This window comes from Capsicum annuum, chromosome 12 (assembly GCF_002878395.1).
Source record: "Capsicum annuum cultivar UCD-10X-F1 chromosome 12, UCD10Xv1.1, whole genome shotgun sequence".
In the NCBI taxonomy this organism is placed as follows: Eukaryota; Viridiplantae; Streptophyta; class Magnoliopsida; order Solanales; family Solanaceae; genus Capsicum; species Capsicum annuum.
Genome location: NC_061122.1, coordinates 42,748,953 through 42,769,510, shown reverse-complemented (window position 1 = coordinate 42,769,510; position 20,558 = coordinate 42,748,953). Strand labels below are relative to the sequence as shown.

Sequence of the window (20,558 nt, the reverse complement as noted above, 5' to 3'; positions counted from 1 at the left end):
TTCTTCAAAAATAATTTTTAATAAAATAAAATAATTCTTATAGCCAAACATTACTATTTTCACTAAATTAAAATAATTTTGGAAAAGGTGAAAAATTTCTCATGACAAAACGTCCACTTTGACATCTTCATCAAATTTCATTCATTTTTTTACTCAAACATTTAGTTTTGTTAAATGAAATTAAACTTTAAAATTTCCCTCTTATCATTAATAAAATAATTTAGTCACATAAATTATTAAAAAAATCAAATCACTTTATCATCAAATTTCATTCATTTTCTTACTCAAACATTTAGTTTTGTTAAATGAAATTAAACTTTAAAATTTCCCTCTTATCATTAATAAAATAATTTAGTCACATAAATTATTAAAAAAATCAAATCCTAAATTTTAAAAGTTTTTCTTATTTTTTTAAATTTTTTATAAAGTCAAATCATACCACATAAATTAAAGAGAGTAAATAAGAATAGATTGTTGGGCTCGTGCTTAGTACAGGTGCTGCCACACTAGTACATATATATTAGTGAGATTATTTTTTAAAAGAAATCATATTTTATGTGACTATGATATGACACACAAGTACATATATATTAGTGAGATTATTTTTTAAAAGGAATCATATTTTATGTGGCTATGATATGACGTTGATGTGATGGGTATAGTGCACTCTTCTGAAATTATAATTTTAAAATGATATTTGATTCATTTAAAAATTGTTTAGGAGGATAAATAATTGTCGTAAAATTAAAGGGGTAAAGTAAATTGAATGGACAAGTTCATAAGTGTTTTGATGTCTTTCCTCCATTAAAAAAAAAAAAACAACCAACTAGATTATGCTGCATGTATCTTTGATGGTATACAAGACTCCAAAGTTTTATTAAGTTTTCATGACTGCTAGGAAAGACAAGAGCCCTCATTGCCAGAGTGAAGGAAATATTCATATCGAACTAAATTAGAATACATTAATAATGAGCTAGCTAATAATACTATGAATGGTGGTTTTGGCTTCTGATACTCGAGGAAACGAACCCATGGATACGTCAGATAAAGGTTAAGCTGGGGAGAATGCACTGCACAATGACTTGTATGCAGTGACGCAAGATTTGAATTTCTCTTCTGCTGCTGCCTGCACAAATTCAACGACTGATCTTGTGAGGATTCCTAGAATACAAAAACATGAGTAACTAAATTCCAGAACACAGTTTCAATAAAGGCATTGACACCAAAAAAGACGGATAGGATATTGAATTGAGCATTCGAAGATAAATTTTTCATCCGAATAAAAGCACATCCTACAAATTTCTCTCCTCTCCTCTCGGAGTAGGAACTGCTATCGTACGCCGGGTGAGTATGGCGGGTCAGAGACGAAGAGGGAAACCACGGAAGGAACTAATTACGCACTTTGGGAACTCGGGAAGCTCGAAGCATGCTGAATCTCAGCTGAAGGACCTTTGTTTGCAGGCTAGCGAAGCATCAATGAATAGCGATTTGTTGAGGAAGGTGAATTCTGGGTCACAGAGCAATGACCGAGCAGGTACCTCGAATTCCAATCATCAAAATTTACATAGGAGTCCAGAAATTGTTCAAGGCGATGTTCACTCATCTACAATAGGGAGTGCTAGGTCAACACCTATTGTTCCGTTGAACACTGTCCCATTGAATACTGATCCAGTGAGTGTATGAAGTGTAGATCTCGGAAATAAGGGGAAAAATGTTAGGATAACATCCCCTCCTGAGGTAGACACTAAGGTGAATCCATGGGTGAATCTATTTGCTGGTAATCGAGTTGCAACAAATGGTATGACGTTAAATTACATACCCCCTGAACTGGTTAATAGAAACCCGATTGTGAAGATAGGAAGGATGGAACAAGAACAGGAGGAAACCAAATTGAGGTATTCACTGGTTTTATATGTTATTGGGGACATGCCAGGCTATAACTACATGAAACGGTATATATCGCAAACTTGGACCAGTGTTGCTGCACCAAATTTATACTATCATGATGAAGGGTACTATCTAGTGAAATTCCACTCGGAAGCTGATATGAAATAGATCCTATTTACTGGACCATATAGTATCAATGGTAAACCTCTGATCTTGAAACAATGGACGCCCCAACTTGACTTTAAATCAGATTTCCTTAAAGAAATACCTTGTGGATAACACTACCCAAATTGCCTTTGAATTGCTAGAGTTGTGATTCGCTTAGTCATGTTGCAAGCGTTATCGGGATACCTTTGTTCGCTGATGAATATACATCCAAGCAAACTAGGATCTCTTATGCAAGGATGTTAATTGAGGTTGACGTCACTAAATCGATCCCCAATGAGATTACAGTTATGAATGCACAGGTCAAACTTTCAAACAACCCATCCTATTTGATTGGAAACCACAGTATTGCAAAGATTGTATGATGGTAGGGCACTCATGTTTGAAGGAGAATTCCCAGCACCCCACTTTACCTAAAGCAAAACCACCTCAACCTCCTAAACCCCAACCAAAATTGATACCTACCTGGTTGCCTAAGGAAGTTGCAAAACCGGCTATTCATCAGCCTCAGGCAAAAAAGGTGATGCAGCAAGCACCTACGAACACAACTGACTCAACTGAAGTTTTTACACCTGTCACAGGTAAGAGTAAACAGAGCATAAATGGGGAAAAAGTGGCTGAAAGTAGTGGCCCCAAAGGCTATGCTCAAGTTCTGTCGGTTATCACAAAAATTGGTTTTGAGGAAACTAATCAGGCTGTGTTGGCTCATAATTCACCACAAAATGAAGGTGGTGGACCTTCATCTTCTCTCTAATGTCCTGGTTAGCATGGAATGTTCGAGGTATTAATAAAAAGTATAAGCAGAGGGAGCTGAATAAATACATTAAAGACAATCATATAAAGCTTGTAGGCTTAGTAGAATCCAGAGTGACAGAAAATAAGGTAGAGGTAGTGGCAAATGCAGTAATACCTGGCTGGTGTTTTTTTCACAATTATGCTAGTGCTGGCAATGGTCGAATATGGGTTGGTTGGGATGCAACAGTATTTGAGGTCAAATTGATTAAGCAACATGCTCAATACATTCATTGTGAGATCTTAAGCAGGGACAAGGAGGTAGCCTGTTGTATGACAGTAGTGTATGGTTTTAATTCCATTGAACTGAGAAAGGGATTATGGGCTGAATTGAGGAATCTTGCTACTTCAGTCGCTACGCCATGACTCATATGGGGTGATTTTAATGCCAGACTACAATGCCAAGATCGACTTGGTGGTGCATTAGTTACCAAAGCAGAGATTCAAGATTTTGGAAATTGTGTTCAGGATCTAATGTCAAGTGCTATTCTCTCGAAGGGTCTCTATTACTCATGGAATAACAAGCAATTTGGGACGGCTAGGATTTCTAGTAAGCTTGATAGAGCCCTAGGGAATGATGAGTGGATGCTTAAGTATGGCCACTTAGTCCTTGATATCAGGTTGCCACACATATCCGACCACTCCCCTCTTGTGATGGACATGCAGCTCCAACTTACCAATGCTAAAACCCCATTCAGGTTCTTTAATATATGGACGCAGCATGATGATTTTATCACCATAGTTCAAAGAAGTTGGCAAAGTAGATGGAAGGGTAATGCTCTTAAATGTGTGTGGCAAAATTTGAAGAATTTAACGTCGCCATTAAGACAGCTGAACAATAAAGAATATAGACGAGTCACGGAGAAGATTGAATTCATTAGAGATGCCTTGACTAACATTAAGCAACAACTGAGCAGTAGTTACTCTGATGATGGTGTAAAAGATGAGAAAAAATTATTGCTCCAGCTTGAAAAATGGTAAAGCATAGAGGAAAACATCCAGCGTCAAAAGTCAAGATCCTTGTGGATAAAATTAGGCGATTTGAGTACAAAATACTTCACTGCTGTGATTAAAGAGAGACGAGACAGAAAACAAATTGTTGAACTCACTACTGATGGTGGGGCGAAATTGGTGGAACCTGCAGCTGTTAGTGAAGAAATAATCTCCTTCTACAAATCCCTCATGGGTCCAGCACCTGTTCACACTACTGCAGTCAATAAAAATATTATGAAGACAGGTCCAACTTTAAGTCATGCCCAGCAGTTAGCCTTATGTGCCAAAGTGACAGATGAAGAAATTTATGGTGGTTTACGCTCAATTGGCGACGACAAGGCACCCGGAGTAGATGGATATAATGCAAAAATTTTCAAAAAAGCTTGGCAGGTGATCCAAAGTGATGTGAATAAAGCTGTGAAAGATTTTTTTTCCACTGGAACATTATATAAGCCAGTAAATTGTACCACAGTAACCTTATTGCCAAAGGTGCCCAATCCTACAAGTGTTAAACAATACCGGCCCATAGCATGTTGCTCTGCTGTGTACAAGCTAATAGCTAAGGTGCTTGCTAATAGAATCCATCTTGTGGTAGCATCTGTGGTCTCAGAAACTCAAGCTGGCTTCATACCAGGTAGAAAGGTGGCTGACAATATCATAATTGCTCACGAGTTAGTGAGGTCTTATAGCAGGAAACATATATCACCAAGGTGTATGATCAAGGTGGACATCCAAAAAGCTTATGACTCTGTGGATTGGAACTTCCTGGAGCAGGTAATGTCAGGATTAGGCTTTCCTACTAAGTTTATTGGTTGCGTGATGCAATGTGTAACCACAGTGACTTATTCTATCATGATTAATGGAGAACTTACAAGGCCTTTTAAAGCGGCAAGGGGATCCCATATCCCCTTTCCTCTTTGCAATGGTAATGGAGTATTTAAGTAGGAATTTGACCACATTAGAGCTGAATAAACAATTTAAATATCATCCTCTCTGTGGCAGACTCAAGATCACACATGTGAGCTTTGCGGACGATTTATTTTTGTTCTCTAGAGATGATCTCGCATCAGTTACATTGCTACATGAAAAATTTATCACCTTCACTGCTGCTTCAGGGCTACAAGCTAACTTATCCAAGAGTGCATTGTATTTTGGAGGTGTTTCAGAAGAAGAAAAGACTCAAATCCTGTTGCAGTTAGGATATAGCCATGGAGAAATTCCCTTTAAATATCTGGGAGTTCCTCTCTCTACTAAGAAACTCATTATCATGCAATGGCAGCCTCTGATTGATCAAATTGTTGCTAAGGTATCTTCTCATGGACAGCCAAGAAGTTGTCGTACGCTGGGAGAGTACAACTTGTTAGATCAGTGCTTTTTGGAGTTCAAGCTTACTGGGCACAGCTGTTTGTGATACCTGCTAAGGTGATGAAAGCAATTCAAGCTTACTGCAGGAGTTATATCTGGTCAGGGACAAATACCATCACTAAGAGAGCCCTTGTTGCTTGGGATAAAATGAGCACCCCAAAAACTGCTGGAGGCCTGAATTTACTGAACCTCAAATTATGGAACAAAGCAGCCATCATTAAGATGCGTTGGGATGTGGCGCAAAAACAAGATAAGTTGTGGATTAAGTGGATTCATAGGTACTATCTAAAGGGCCAAAGCATGGCAACAGTAAGAGTTCCAAATCAGGCTTGTTGGATGGTAAGAAAGATTTTAGGGGCAAAGTCGCAGCTGCATGTTCTACATCAGGCGAGGCTAGGAAAAAGAAGTCTGATCAAACAAGCATATATTGAACTTCAGGGAAGTCTTCCCAAGGTAGAGTGGAAAGGAATAATATGCCGCAACTCAGCCAGACCTAAAGCCATCTTTACTACATGGCTACAACTCCAGAACAGATTGCTTACAGTTAGAGACTCATGAAGTGGAAGTTACCTGTTCAACCCTTATGTGTTCTGTGCAAGCAAATGGACGAAACCAGAAATCACTTATTCTATGATAGTGTGTATGCCCAGGCACTGCGGGGAAGACTGATGCAGTGGTTAACTATTCCTAATCCCTCCTTTAGTACATGGAGTTTAATTCTCCAATGGATAATACAGATGACAAAAGGGAGAACCAAGCAGGCTCTGGTGTGAAAACTACTCTACATGGAATACACTGATGAACTGTGGCAAGAGAGAAATGCGCGGGTATTTGAGAAGAACGAAAGTACAGTCGAGGCACTAGCAAAGAAGATTGCTTGTGTGTGTTATGCGCGAGCTACTACCCAAGCCAAAGTAGTATTGGATAGCTCCAATTTCAAATTGTTTTCTTGTTTGTTAGTTACATGTTATGATACATAGGATGAGATAGCTAGATGAGTAATACTAGCCTTGCTTTGTAACTCGGCACTTTTTGGTGATTAATAAAAGTCTAATTACCCAAAAAAAAAATCCTACATCCAACGGTGTATACTCCCCCTGGCTTCCACTTGCAAATATGTTGAACATGCCAATACTTAATTCAGTATTTACAAGAGTGAATTCATTAGAAATGTCAAACCATGCTAATGTCGAATCTGGTTCTTCCTTGAAGCTAAAGAGACATTGGAATTTGCTGCATAGCTCACTCGCTCCACAATTAAGACCAAAGAACAACAAACAAATAACCCTTCCAGATTGTCTTTTACAAGTCAAATCCAACCGTCATTTTGTGTTTTAAGTAGCTGTCATATATGTTGCTACAACCTTGTGCCATGCTTCTCTATCAATGAACCCAACTAACATATGATGGGTTGCTCGGAACTAAAAGACCGCAAGAATGCACACTAATGCTCATCCTCATCACCCTTAATCTTCATCTATTTCACGTCAGAACCATGAACAACAAGATGATTTTAATGGCCATTTTATACAATTTCAAAAATTTACTTCCTTTGACCTCTTAAGAAATGCTTCTTACTTGACAAATGCTAAAACACTTTAGTGGTGCTTACAAGAATAAGTTTATCACATACGCGGACAAACAAAGGAATTGTATAATTACAAGCTAACCTGTGAAGGGCCTTGATGCTTATCAGGATGCCACTTCAAAGCTGATAAACGGAAACTGCAAGGCCAATCAGTGTCTGAATTAGTCTTCAATATACATAAAGAGGAGTATGGAGAGCACAAAGCTTCTAAAACTTACGCATTCTTGACTTCCTCAATCTTCAGGGGACCTCGTGGAGGCAAACCGAGAATTGTTCTTTCAGAGTAACACCCTACATTACACGATTCATAGTTGGATTCTGTCTCAGTATCATTATTAGTTTCAGTATCCCATCTAAAATGCCTTTGTTCTGACCAGTCTGTTTCTTGTCTTCGGGAGAATAGATCTTCAAAGGTAGATGATTTACCAGGCCTAAAAGACCAAGTGTACCACTTATTACAAAAATTTGCTTGGAATACTGTCTCAGGAAACTCATCGTAATCTTCAGATAATCTCCGTTTCTTCATTTTTCCTAAAAAAGAAAAATCAATGGATCAACGAATGCTACCTGCATACTCTAATAAGCCCAGTACCATTTCACCATCGGCCATGTTAAGTTAGTAGAGATCAACAATCAGAAAGCATAACAGAAAGTTATCTAAAATTATGAAACACGTAAGTTTGTGAGAGACATAACAAGTTCAATTTCCATTCTTTAAAGAAGCATTAATTGAAGTGTCACTTTGAGCAACTCAAATCCTTGCAATACAACTCCTACATGGAAAAATGCAAAGAAAGGCAAGTTCATCCCGTTTTACTTGCAGCCAACTCACAGCCAATAAACCTTTTTTTTTTTTTTTGAAGACAAGCATTGTGTTCACTTTGAAAAGACATTGCTTTTAGAATGTTTCCTGATAGGTACCCCACTAGTCCAGCCAGCTGGTGCACTGTCACGGAGCTTTCGGAAAAACTTTCCCAGCTCCAAAGAAGAACCTAACCAATTAGGTCAAAGCACCAAATCAATAGCGGTATATGTTTCAGTTACATCTGGAATTTCTGAATCTATAGAAGGGGGCCAAAGATTGAAACACACTGATATTTTCCAGAGTAACATAAGAATGTTTATTACAGTGCTAGTAAAAGCAGAGAACCCAATAGTGAAAGAGAGTACAAACTTACGCATCCTTCTCCTTAAGCGATCTCTACGACGAGCAGTGGACTTATATTCACGTTTCTTCTCTGAACGATCATCCCGATCCACATCCCATCTATCATTTACTTCATTCTAGTAAATTATTCATCAAGAAAATAGCATATTGTCCATAAGTAGAATATAAGTAGAATATATTTGAGGTAAAAAATGGTGAAATGAGAATAGTTTTTAGGGTAAAGTCATCATTTCCACCCTAAACTATACTCAAAAAGTTGAAGACACACCTAAACTATTGGAGTGACCTATGACACACCTATACTATATAAAAGGGAATTTTTCTACACCTTGTGAAGTATTATACCACTTGCATGAGGTGCGGTGTTTCACATGCGCCTGCCACGTCAACGTCACGTCAACATAATACGAAAAAAATAATAAATTTATTATTTTCACAATTTTTTCTTTTTAATTTTAAGCTCTTTTTTTTCTTTTTCTTCTATATCCATCACAAAACCTCCATTGTTATGGTGTATCATCATAGTTGTACCATCAATTAATCACCACCATAAACTTTATCCCACCAACACAGTTACCATAACAATCAATTTCTTCTAACCATGTTGTTCATCTGTAACCCATCTTCTCTTCTTAAAAAATAAAACTTCTCTTCTTCGTTGATTTTTCAGTGAGGCAAGAAATCCTTTCTTTTAGAATAAAGGAAGAGCTATGTGGAACAAATCTACCAAAGATATTAAAAATTTAAAATTTGTTAGTTAGAAGATTAATGGTCATGGGTTAGATGATTGATCAATGATATTGTGATGGAAATTGGTGGTGGTAGGTGAAATTGACGTCTATTCAGTGGGGGTGGGGATGGGGTGCGAAGAAGGTGCATTAATTGGGGGTGGGGATGGGGTGCGAAGAAGGTGCGTTAATTGGGGGTGGGGTTGGAGTTTGGGGGTGCTGAAGAAGAAGGTTTGGGGAGGGGCGAGGGGAGATGCGATGCTGGGGCTCTGTGTGGGGGGGTGGGGGGGTGGGTATATTTTGATTTTTAATATTTTTTGGCTTAAATTTATGATTTAGACGCGCTTTTTTTTGTTTAAATAATTATTTTTCTCCACACCAGATATAGGGGGTAAGAAAATTCACTTTTAAGTAGTTTAGGTGTGTATTCACTTCAATAGTTTAGGTGTGTCTTCGACTTTTCTAGTATAGTTTAGGGTGGAAATGATGACATATACTTTAGGGTGGATATGATGACTTTTCCCTAGATTTTAATATAAAAACAATACTTGCATGGAATTTATCAGGTGATAAAGTTCAGAAGATGAACACATATACTATGAAGACTTTACCACTAAGGAAGTTAAAACAGTACAGTACAGTAGACCAAAACTTTGCATGAATGCAGAAACCCATGAACAGAGATGAGATGAAGCGGGGGAGAAACGCAAAGCAGTAAAGAACGAAGACAAAGTATATGTGGGATGAGGTATAAGTGAAAATTTCATCACTGCTTATGCTGCTCTGTCTTTTCCTTCTATATACCAGGTGATTAGCGTTACTACACTGAACTTGGTCTATTCTCATCAGACCCTAGCTACCTTTGTCCTTTGATCATTATATGAGTAGAAGCTACAATTGCAAAAATGAGAGAGTTCCTGCGTACAGCTTCCTTTTGTCTTCCTAAGAGATTACTCATTCACTTCAAAAGCACACATAAGATTAGTGAGGTTCCTTGGAAAAAACTGAAATTTCAGTGGTTGATCAGGAGAGGTTCTTAGGTTACATGAACAGATTACGTGTCACATTTGGAAGCAGAAAAAGTAGTGTTTCTTTGGGTTTGGGGTGGGCGGGGAAGCGGACACGCTCTAGAAAAAGAAAAGAGAAGAGAAAACAAGTAACACATAAGAATAGGTCTCGAACTTCTCCCTCAGTTTATTTGGAAATTACGTACTTTTTCATAAGGATTACTGGAAGGAGATCACGTCGGGGTTGGGCTGCTTCTTTCTGGAGCTTTCTTTGACAGTTGCGGAATTGCACAGCTGACAGTTTTTAGTAGTGATCGGCTGTTTTCTAGCTGGAGCCGATGTCGCAAAGGAAGAGGCAACATTTTCTATAAAAAATTTTAAGCTCATGTTTCGAGTATTGCTGGAAAGAAGTAGAACATAACAAGGGATTAAGGCTTAGAGCCTGTTTGGATTGGCTTTTGTCTTTTAGCTTAGAGGCAAAAAACCATCAGTTAGAAATAACTAATAGCTTTTGGCTTATTTTTAATATTTTTCCTAAAACCAAGTGCTTAAAAGCTGTGGACAGTAGCTGATACTGGCGAAAGCGGAACTCAGTAAAGGAGCAAATATTTTCATTGGTATAGTAGGGAAATATACCAGCTTTATCCTCCTGGTAATTATTAGCCTCTAAGAGTTATATTGCTGTGCTTGGTCATCTGCCTAGAGTGAAAGAGGCGAGCTTATCTGGAATTCAGCAAAATGCCTAAGCATAGAATGATATTGTGGATTGCTTCCCCAAACAAGTTATTTACCACAGAAAGAATGAACAGATTGCACATTTCAGTTGATGAACTTACTTGCTGCTTGAGTAAGGAAGATGAAATAGAAACTATACAGAGATATCCAATTTCCACCACGTAAACTCTCAAAGCATCTGCCAGAGAGTCCCCTATATCATCAGCAACTATGAAATGATTCAGATTCATTTGTTTGCCAAATGTGTCTGGATATCAGAAGTGCGGGGCACACTCTCCACATGGTCAGGCTTGTACTTACAACAAAGGGGAGTGACAGAATTTGCAATGGTTTTAAAGGAGATGGAAGAGATTTCAAAAGGAAGTAGATGCTGCAATATAGGGTGCTGTGATAAATCACACTTGGCGAGCGAGGAACTGGAAGATATTCAGGAACATACATGTAAATACAAGTTTCGCTATAGCACAGATCCAAAGGGAGATTAAGGAGAGGATATATATTTTACGCCGCTCCAAGAGAGCTCATAGATGCCTTAGCTTAGTGTCTAGAATTTGTAACTACATTGCTGGCTTGGTTCTTTTGGTTTTGCTTGAGGTTCAGATAATTGCTGCAACCTTCCTAGAAGGGGGTGGTGATACCAATGCTCTTTAGTTTTGTAAATGTTTCTTGTTGTAATGGTAATATTCACAGTTAATTAAAAAAAACACTCTTTTTTTATTTTATCCAAACACTAAAAAAGTGCTCAAAAACTATTTTGGCTTAAAAGCACTAAAAATAAGCCAATCCAAACAAACTCTTAGGCATGATAGTGCACCTACAGTAGGTTCAATGTTGGCTAGGAATCTTTTAGTCAGTTTAGGCCTTTAGTGTTGGAGAACCACTAAGTTATTGAGTATTGGAAAGAAATCTATCCAAATGGTAAAATATGGATATCAGGATTCATATAATGAACCCGACTAGCTCATGATTGAAGCATAGTTTTTTTTGGTTGTTGTTGAGAGTGCACTTCATTTGGTGCAAAAATATTTCTTCCTTATATGATGATACCGTTATCTTCTTGGAAGATCTTTCTTCCTTTAGTTGATAATCTCAGCTTTGGTCCACTCTTTGGAGGAACTGGTTCCTCGCATTCCACTGTGGGCAGTGATTGTTTCTTTTGGACACCGGCAAATATGTAAATGTATCCTTGGTGATAAGCTAATGATATCACAAATTTTATCTATCAATAAATACAATCTTAGCTTGCTTTTGGTAAAAGATCGACAACATAGAAAATCCAATTGGGGAAGGACAGGAAACAGAAAATATAGCAGAACTAATTTTCAGTTTTTCAAGATACAAAAATGACCTTAAATTCACCGATTGAGGTCAGCAATAGCAATCTAGGATGTATTCATGTCGTTTTATAAGATGTTATCCTTGATAAATGTAGCATTCGGTTATTTTTATATGGTAAAAATGTTTTTCACAAAAAGTAAAATACACCAAAAGGGAAATGAGTGTGTATGCCATTCCATTGGCAAGTATTTCAACAGTTACTTCATATCACTTTAAGTCTTCAACTACCAAAAGGATATTACTATCAACCTTCAATACTCAAAATGATTCCGGAATGACCACCCCATACCAATTCTAAGGCCTCACTTGTTCACAGTAAGATTAAGATGTTGGAATCTGAACGCACATATGAAGGATTAAGATGTTGTCTATAGATCTGAAGAAAGAATGATAAAGACTATTTTTCAATATCCGAATGTGCACAGTTTATCTATTTGTAAACATAATAATATACAATTCAAATAAAAATTAATCAAATATTAGAACAATATAAAAGGGCAGCCTGGTGCACTAAAGCTACCGCTATGCGCGGTGTCCGGGGAAGGGCCCCACCACAAGGGTGTATCGTACGCAGCCTTACCTTGCATTTCTGCTAGAGGTTGTTTCCAAGGCTTGAACCTGTGACCTCTTGGTCACATGGCAGCAACTTTACCAGTTACTCCAAGGCTCCCTTCAAATATTAGAACAATATGAATTTGATAAAATAAAATCATTATTTGATTAAAAAAATGAAACATCTATGTTTTCTAATAATGGTGGAGATGTTCTGTAGTGATGGTAATGGTTGGTGTTGGTGGCTAGTAATCGTGGTGGTGATAGTTGTGATGGTGGAGGTAGTTGTTGTAGTGAGGTTCGTGATTGTGGCGTTTGGTAGCAGTGGTGGTGGTGGTGGCGATTGACGACGGTAATGATGATTGGCAATGGGTGGTGGTGATTATGATGGCAAGGGTGGTTAATGGTAGTGGCTGGTGATTGTGGATAGAGTGATGGTGAATATTATCACATAAGAATACCTCTCAATGATATTAAGACTCTGTTCAAAATCTTAATGATTAAGATCTACACAGACCAATTAAGGGCTTACATCACAATGTAAACAAATGTACTTAATGGCCGAAAATTCAATCCTCCATTAACTACAAACAAATGAGGCCTAAGTCACCTACCTTATGTCCAAACAAACACCGGAAAATAATTCAGGAAACATACTAATCCAAGGGAATTATTTTAAATGAAAAACATTTTATGTCACTCCATAATAAGAGAGAAAAAGCTGATCAAAGACAGTAATATTTGATCTATTATAACTAACATTAATATTTACCTTATCTATGAAAGGAAAAAAAGACAAAATACAACAACATACCTAGTGTATTCCCAGAAAGTGGGGTCTGGAGGGGGGAGGGGTTAAAGTGTACGCAGTCTATACCACTACCTCATATGAAGTAGAGAGGCTATTTCCGATAGAATACCGGCTCAGGATAGATAACAATATAACAAAGAAAAAACATAAAAGCAAACAACAAAAAGGGATATCACACCGCTAGCTAATAAAGGAAACAAGTCACCCACAAGGTAATACTATAAACTAGCTATACAAAAATCATAGAAAATAAGATTAAATATTTACCTCAAAAGAGTTTCCAGATGCACCGTAAAAGAGAAGATTTTTCAAAGCTTTTTTGGAGTCAGCACGCTTTTGACGTGTTTCATATCTGATATAATTCTGAAAAATAAAGGAAATGTTAATGGTAAATAAGAAAAAGAGGAGGACAAGAGAAGTTAATAGATATATTACATGGAAAGAAAAAGAAATGAACAGGAAAAAGAATACCAAACTGGCCAGAGAATATTAAGCAAAAAAAATCATGAGGATATCTTTAATCCAAGGCAATTTCACCCACTATAATACTGGTAACTGGTAAAGATATTTACCTTAGTTGGCTGCTGATTTCCTCTAAACTCCTGCCGGAAGAATTTATGAAAGTCACATATGGATACTGTAGAAAGATATTGGTTGAACTTTAAAGTAACAAGCATGGAAATACATTGTGAATGAGAAGAGGATGCTATAACAGTGTAGAAACACAAGAAATTCCTTACATTTACCAGCTTCGATGAACAAGAGTATCGGAACTCTCCTTTTTGTTTCTTGGGGGTGGGGGTTGACAATTAGTATACAAGAAAACACAGAACAAAACAACCTTACGCCCAACAATCTCAAGGAAAAGTAGAAAAGGAAGAAGCCCATTCTTGGTGGATTTTAAGAAGATTTTTTCTAAAACAACTACGCATACCAAGGTAACAATTTTATGGAGCCCAATTTAGATGTTCTAAATTGGACATAAGAACTCCAATCCTAATCTTCTTTTCCAATCAAAAGCATGAAGCACATTTATTTCAAGAAGAGCATGGTGAACAAAGAAAGGTTCACCATTGCCAGATTAGAGCATTGAGACGTTTTGGCAGCAATTAACCAGCTTAAAGTGTGATCGGCTTGATGTACGTCTCTGTTTTCTATTGTTATACTTCACATGTTTCACCTACTACTCACACTTTGTGGTGCCAGCCTGAAAATAGGAATAATATATGACGTGTACCTTTGATTTCTTGACCACTTCCTGCGTTCAATTAATTAACTGGCCCTAGAGATGGGTACAACAACAACATGTCCAGTGTAATCTCACATGCCCCGAGAGATGGGTAAACAGTCTAAACAGATAAATCAGTTTAAGTGACAACCAAACATTCTCCCTTTAAAATTGTCTTATTGAAAACAATGAGAGATGCTATGCGTTATCGCCTAAGAAATTCTAGTGACATCATTCAGTGTCCAAAAATTTATCACTACCAGAAGAAATCGAATGAACATTATGAGCAAGCCTCAAATGTTTATACAGACCTTCTTTGCACCAATAAAGGGAGTGAAGCCTGAAGAGTTGCTATTAACCAAAAGGAGTAGATTATCCAGATTCCAGACCATGACAAATTGTCAGCATAAGCCTGTTTGATTTAAGAGAAGGCAGAAAGGCAGATTCAGAGACCATCTCCAAGGCCTCTTCCTTTGTGATATACAAAAAACATTCTGGAATTTCATATAAATATTTCTAAATTTGAGGAGAAATATAAATGAAAAAGAGAAATATGTGTAGGGTCGGAATGATGGCACGACCCTATTGAGAAATAGAAATTATATGAGTAGGGTCGGAATGACGGCACGATCCTACTGGAAAAGAGAAATTATATGAGCAGGGTCGGAATGATGGCACGATCCTACTGAAAAAGATCTAAGGAGTCATCGGAAAGACGTACGGAACTATGTAAATTAAATCTGAGGAGTCACCAGAAAGATGCATGGTGCGATGCAACTCAGATATGAGACAGAAGTCCGGAAAGATGCACGGTGCTACGCAAATTAGATATGAGAAAATAGTCATCGAAAAGAAGTATGGTGCTAAGAAAAATAGATATGAAAAAGTAGTCACCGGACAGATGCATGGTGCTACGCAAAGATATGAGAAAATAGTCACTAGAAAGATACACAGTGAGACAGTGACCCAACCTTTGCTAACATAATCATTGGCCAGACGGGCGACATATATGAATTATAGCCGCCCACCGGCAGCGGAAACTCTTTGATTCTTTACCAAGATCGTGGAAGCTCTGATACCATGTGAGAAAATATAAGAGAAAAATATTATTTAATGGTTGTAACTACATTATTACATTGAGGCCCTATTTATAGACAATACATTCAAATCCTTTTCCTAATAGGACATTACATTTCAATCCTTTTCCAAGTAGGATATTATATGCTATTCCTATTCCTACTCATATTCGGACCCAACAGCTTTGGTGTAAACTTGTATCTATACTAAGATATCCACTAAATATGTAAAAGAATTAAATTCAGAACCCAGTTACTTAGCACTCGAGTGCATTCTCCCTACAAACCATGAGAGAAACAATTCAATGGATCCACCTCTGGCTATGAGGTGTGGTTAAAGAGACTAAAGATGAGTGGAGAAAGAAAGGCATATGTAACACGTCAAATACTGAACTATTTCAAACATACTTAACTGCTTTTACAGAAAAAGATTTCAAATCCTACTGAAGTCATTCCAAAAGAACACTTTGAATTGAAAACTAGAAAACTTAGTTAACTGCTTCCACCACAAGCTGTTAACTCTCAAGTCATCTAAGGATACTTTCACAAGAAATAAGACAGTTGAATTTCACTTCCTAGCTCTAAACCGATTAAGAGGTAAAAGCTTATGCGCTCACCAAACTTCTAAGTATAGGTTATCCAAATTACAATGGAAAAAAGTATTGTACACGTGAAAGACACAGAGACTAAAAAAGTTACTTTCGTAAATAAAAATTTATAAGCATGAATGGCGTGGTCCGCAAACTGCTGACAGGAGGAAATCACTAGCCTTAAAATCTCACACTGTCACATAATTTTACGATAGCATAAAAGGCGGAGCAGCTAAACAAAATGCACCCAAGCACCTCTTGAGAATGACCATTGCACTTCCCATATGAAATAATTGCAAAATGTACATGCTATTGAAACCTATAAACAATGCACAAATTTGAACGATCAGCTACTCCTCCTTCCAATCAAGAGACAGGGAAACGATAGAAATGAACGAAGCTACTGCAAATTAATTGTCTTCGATTTAGTAATTCATTAATCATTGGGCTAACAAAATGAAAACATCTTCTAACAAAACAATTAAGAAATCAACAAGTCAATTCCTTTTCACTATTTGAAGCGTGTATACCTACTTTCTTTCCTCAATCCAGGATTCATTACTCAATTAGTCCCTCTATTTCAATTTGACTGTCTGATTTTGACTTGGCATGAAGTTTAAGAAAATAAAGAAGACTTTTGAATCTTAAGGTCTTAAACTAAGATATGTAGAATGTACCAAAATGTTCATTAATCTTATGGTTTTAACCATACCATGTGTAAAGTTAGAACTAAAGATTTATTTCCAAAAAAGGAAAGAGACATTCTTTTTGAAACGGATTTAAAAAGAAAGTAACACAAACAAATTGAAGCGGCGGGAGTTGTCAATACTTTTGACTAACAACAACATACCCAGTGTAATCCCCCAAGTGGGGACCTTACTCCTACCTCATAGAGATAGAGAAGTTGTTTCCAATAGAACCTCAGCTTAAAGTAGAGCAAGTCCAAGCAGTTCAAAAAGAGAATGAGAGCAGTAACAATAACGAAACAATGTGAATAAGAGCAGTAACAATAACAAAACAATGTGAAATAGGAGCAACACATAACAAATATACAGCAGAAAGAGCAGTAATGCCAACAAATTATGTGATAATCGAAGCACAAAAAACACGTGATAATCGAAATTGAAGAACCAAAAACTATGAGAATAGTGCAAATAGTACTAATAAATACTTTTGACCAATAGTGGAAAAGGGTGTGTCCTACTGGTCAATGAAATGGTTGAGAGCCATGAGATCATCGGGTTCAGAAACCAGTGGATACAAAAACAATAGGTGATCTCTTCCCATCAATTCCAGCCTTGGCAGAAATAGTTACCTTAAGTTGCTTGGACCCAAGTGCGGGTGTTCGATACGGGTATGGATCTAGAGGTTGGATCCTTCACTATCTCAACTTAAAGATTCGGGGATATGTATCTAGAGATGGATATGGGTGCGGGGATTCGGCAAAAAATAATTCAAATATCTAAAAATAGAGTTATAAAACATAAATTATGAGATATTATAAGGAAAACTTGAGGAGAAAATATTGTTCAAGAAGAAAATCCTGAAAAGAGATAAAAGGAAAAGCCATAACATAAAAATCTTTATATACAAGGTATTCCATTTTCTTCAATTTCATCTTAGCTTTTGTTTTGATTACAGAATTTCTCAACTCTATCCGGACTTTCTCAGTCGATTGTGGTCAAAATACCCAAAATTGGTTGACCAAATCGGGTATGAATCCCACACCCATGTCGTGTCGATACAGGCGCGACACCGAAAGTGAAGAGTCTGAGTAACTTAGTAGTTACCAACTACCTGTAAATAGTGGAGATACTAGTGGAGATAGCAGATATCCCGTGGAATTAGTCGAAGTGCCACAAAAGCTGGACCGAACATCACAGTCATGGAAAAAAAAGATAGAACCTACTTCCTCACATTACATTCCAATTATAGACAATTCAATCAATAGGCTAGTTCAAATATATTTATGAGGCTAGAACAATTCAAATAAGAAAACCTTATGCAGCTATTACAAAAACAAGAAAGATTATTTTTCAGCTACTAGTCTACAACAATCAAAGGTCAAACCTTTATCCATTAATGTCTGATATCTAAACTAAACAATTGTATAGCCTAGAACCTATGATATAGCTTACAAATTAAGCAAAGAAACCTCAATTTCTGGATTTTCTTTGCAAACACAAGAAAAGGAGAAGGCAAGAAAAACTCACTGAATTCCACTTATTGTTCCATTTCTCAGAGCAAATTGATGTAGAATGGAAAGAACCCAAAGGGTATTTGGCAATTGTGTAGAAGCTACAATTCTTGTGGATTGAATAAGTGAATTCTTCAGGATCAACACGTTAAGACATTTGGGTATTACTTGCATTTTCTTGAAATTTTGAAAATGACCCAAAAAGTGAAATATAAAAAGGTAAAAAAAATTCAAAATTTTTATACAAACTATGAATAATTTAATGATATATAAATGGTGTTTTAGTTTCTTGCAAGTGAGAGAGACGAGGAAGAAGGATCAATGATTCTATCTGCAAAGTATTGAAAGAAGGAAATCACTCGCCTTGAAATCTCACTTTGTCACATAATTTTAGGACAAGCATAAAACACGGAGAAGCTAAACTAAATGACCTCAAACACCTCTTGAGAATGATCCTTGCAATATCCATACGAAATATGTGCAAAATTTACATACTATTGAATCCCATAGAACATTTCAAAATTTTGTATTACCAGTTATTCCTTCTTCCAATCAAGGGATAGGGAAAAGATAGAAATGACCAAAGCTACTGCAAATTAATCATCTTCGATATAGTAATTCATCAACCAGTGAGTTGACAGAAACAAAACAGATTCAAACAAAACAATTAAGAAACCAATAAGTTAATCCCTTTTCACTATTTGAAATGTGTATATCTTGTTTTTTCCTCAATCCAGGATTCATTACTCAATTACCCCCTCCGCGTCAATTTTATTGACTGATTTTGATTTGACATGGAGTTTAAGAAAATAAAGTAGATTTTTGAATCTTGTGTCTTAAATTAAAGATATGCGGAATGTACCTAAATGTCCTTTAATCTTATGGTTTTAAAGATAACATGTTGAAATTAGAATTAAAGGGTTGTTTAAAGGAAAGAGACATTTATTTTGAAACGGATTAAAAAGAAAAGTAACACAAACAAATTGAAACGGAGGGAGCAGTAAATACTATTGACCAACAATAACAACATACCCACTTTAGACCCACAAGTGGGGTTTGGAGAGGGTAGAGCATATGCAGACTTTAACCCCATATCATACAAGATATAGAGGTTGTTTCTGATAGATCCTCCGCTTAAAATAAAACAAGTCCAAGCAGTTTAAAAAGAGAACAAGAGCAGTAACAATAATGAAATAATGTGAACTGAGAGCAGCACACAACATATATACAGCAGAAACAACAGTAATGCCAACAAATTATTACGATAATCTAAGTTCATATTTTGCAACTACTAGTCTACAACAAGCAAATATCAAACCTTTATCCATTAATATGTTATATCTAAATCAAACAACAATTAAATAACCTAGAACCTGCAATATAGCCTACAAACTAAGCAAAGAGACCTAAATTTCTGGATTTTCTTTGCAAAATCAAGAAAAGGAAAAGGCAAGAAAACTCACTGAATTCCACTTATTTTTCCATTTCTCAGAGAAAATTGCTGTAGAATGAAAAGAAGCCAATTGGGTATTTGGCAGTTGTGTGGAAGCTATAATTCTTGTGGATTGAATAAATGTATTCTTCAAAATCAACACGTTACGCCATTTCGGTATTACTTGCATTTTCTTGAAAAAAAAAAAGCTGTTCTTTTTTGAAATTTTTATACAAACAAAGAATAAATCAATGATAGAAGGTGTTTTTCAGTTGCTTGCAAGTGAGGAGGAAGGAAGGAGCTTGTTTTCGGGAAAAACAACGTCGGATACATAACATCGGACCATTTTGACGCTTGACCTTATGACGGGGAAAAAATGGGTTCTCTTTGTGATGCATGGGCCTCAACCTATTTTGGGAGTTAAATTACTCTCATCGTGTCAAATCATTCGTTTCAAATTTTTTGATTTGATGTCTTATTTTAATTATTTTTTTTATTAATAATAAAAGATAATTTTTTTTTCATATTTTATTATTTGCATTAATTATTTTTTTTTAAAATTAAAATATAAATATCATTTAATATGATATAACGAGTTAATTTATTTTTTTGTCCCTTATAAAAGTAATTTTATAAAATTATCTCTTTTTTTTTTTATAAAGTATTATCTATTTATTCTTTAATATTTCAAATAATTCTAAACAACTCAATATTTATTTACTTTTATTTTTTCCTTTTTTCTTTTTCTTTAATCTTTATCTTTTCTTTCTCTCTCTCTTTTATTTTCTCAATTGTTACTTTTTGCCCAATTCTTCTTTCAACTTCTATTTTTTAAATTTTATTTTTTCTTTTACTTTGATTTTTATTTTTTTTATGTTTAATTTTTCTCAATCCTTACATTTTTGT

The 20,558-nt window shown here is 36.2% G+C and overlaps 1 protein-coding gene across 4 annotated transcripts; it reads right to left on the bottom strand.

Annotated features, from left to right (window-relative positions):
- Positions 1–773: 773 nt before the first annotated feature.
- On the bottom strand, positions 774–20,048 carry LOC107850849. Of its 4 annotated transcripts, none has more exons than XR_007048339.1 (8): positions 19,684–20,048; positions 13,702–13,731; positions 13,397–13,492; positions 7,969–8,074; positions 7,009–7,321; positions 6,873–6,927; positions 3,954–4,039; positions 774–1,126 (listed from the first exon to the last, which is right to left on the bottom strand). XR_007048339.1 is itself a non-coding variant. In XM_016695633.2 (7 exons), exons 1-7 carry the CDS (start codon positions 19,840–19,842, stop codon positions 1,052–1,054), a joined length of 834 nt encoding a protein of 277 aa, XP_016551119.1. In that variant the 5' UTR covers positions 19,843–20,046; the 3' UTR covers positions 774–1,051. The 4 variants fall into 4 exon arrangements, 2 of the variants coding, with proteins under 2 accessions (XP_016551119.1, XP_047256973.1); XR_007048340.1 differs by having other exon boundaries at positions 1,000–1,126; positions 3,954–4,051; XM_016695633.2 differs by lacking the exon at positions 3,954–4,039 and having other exon boundaries at positions 19,684–20,046.
- Between the last annotated feature and the right edge of the window lie 510 nt (positions 20,049–20,558).

What these genes read in the sequence shown, in the direction of transcription:
- LOC107850849 (XM_016695633.2), bottom strand. Translation starts at nt 19,842, where the DNA reads ATGCAAGTAATACCGAAATGGCGTAACGTGTTGATTTTGAAGAATACA. An exon ending in GGAAAAATAAGTGGAATTCA is followed by an intron (nt 13,732 to 19,683) that starts GTGAGTTTTCTT and finishes TTCTTCCGGCAG; the next exon opens with GAGTTTAGAGGAAATCAGCA. An exon ending in AGCATCAAGGCCCTTCACAG is followed by an intron (nt 1,127 to 6,872) that starts GTTAGCTTGTAA and finishes GAATTTGTGCAG; the next exon opens with GCAGCAGCAGAAGAGAAATT.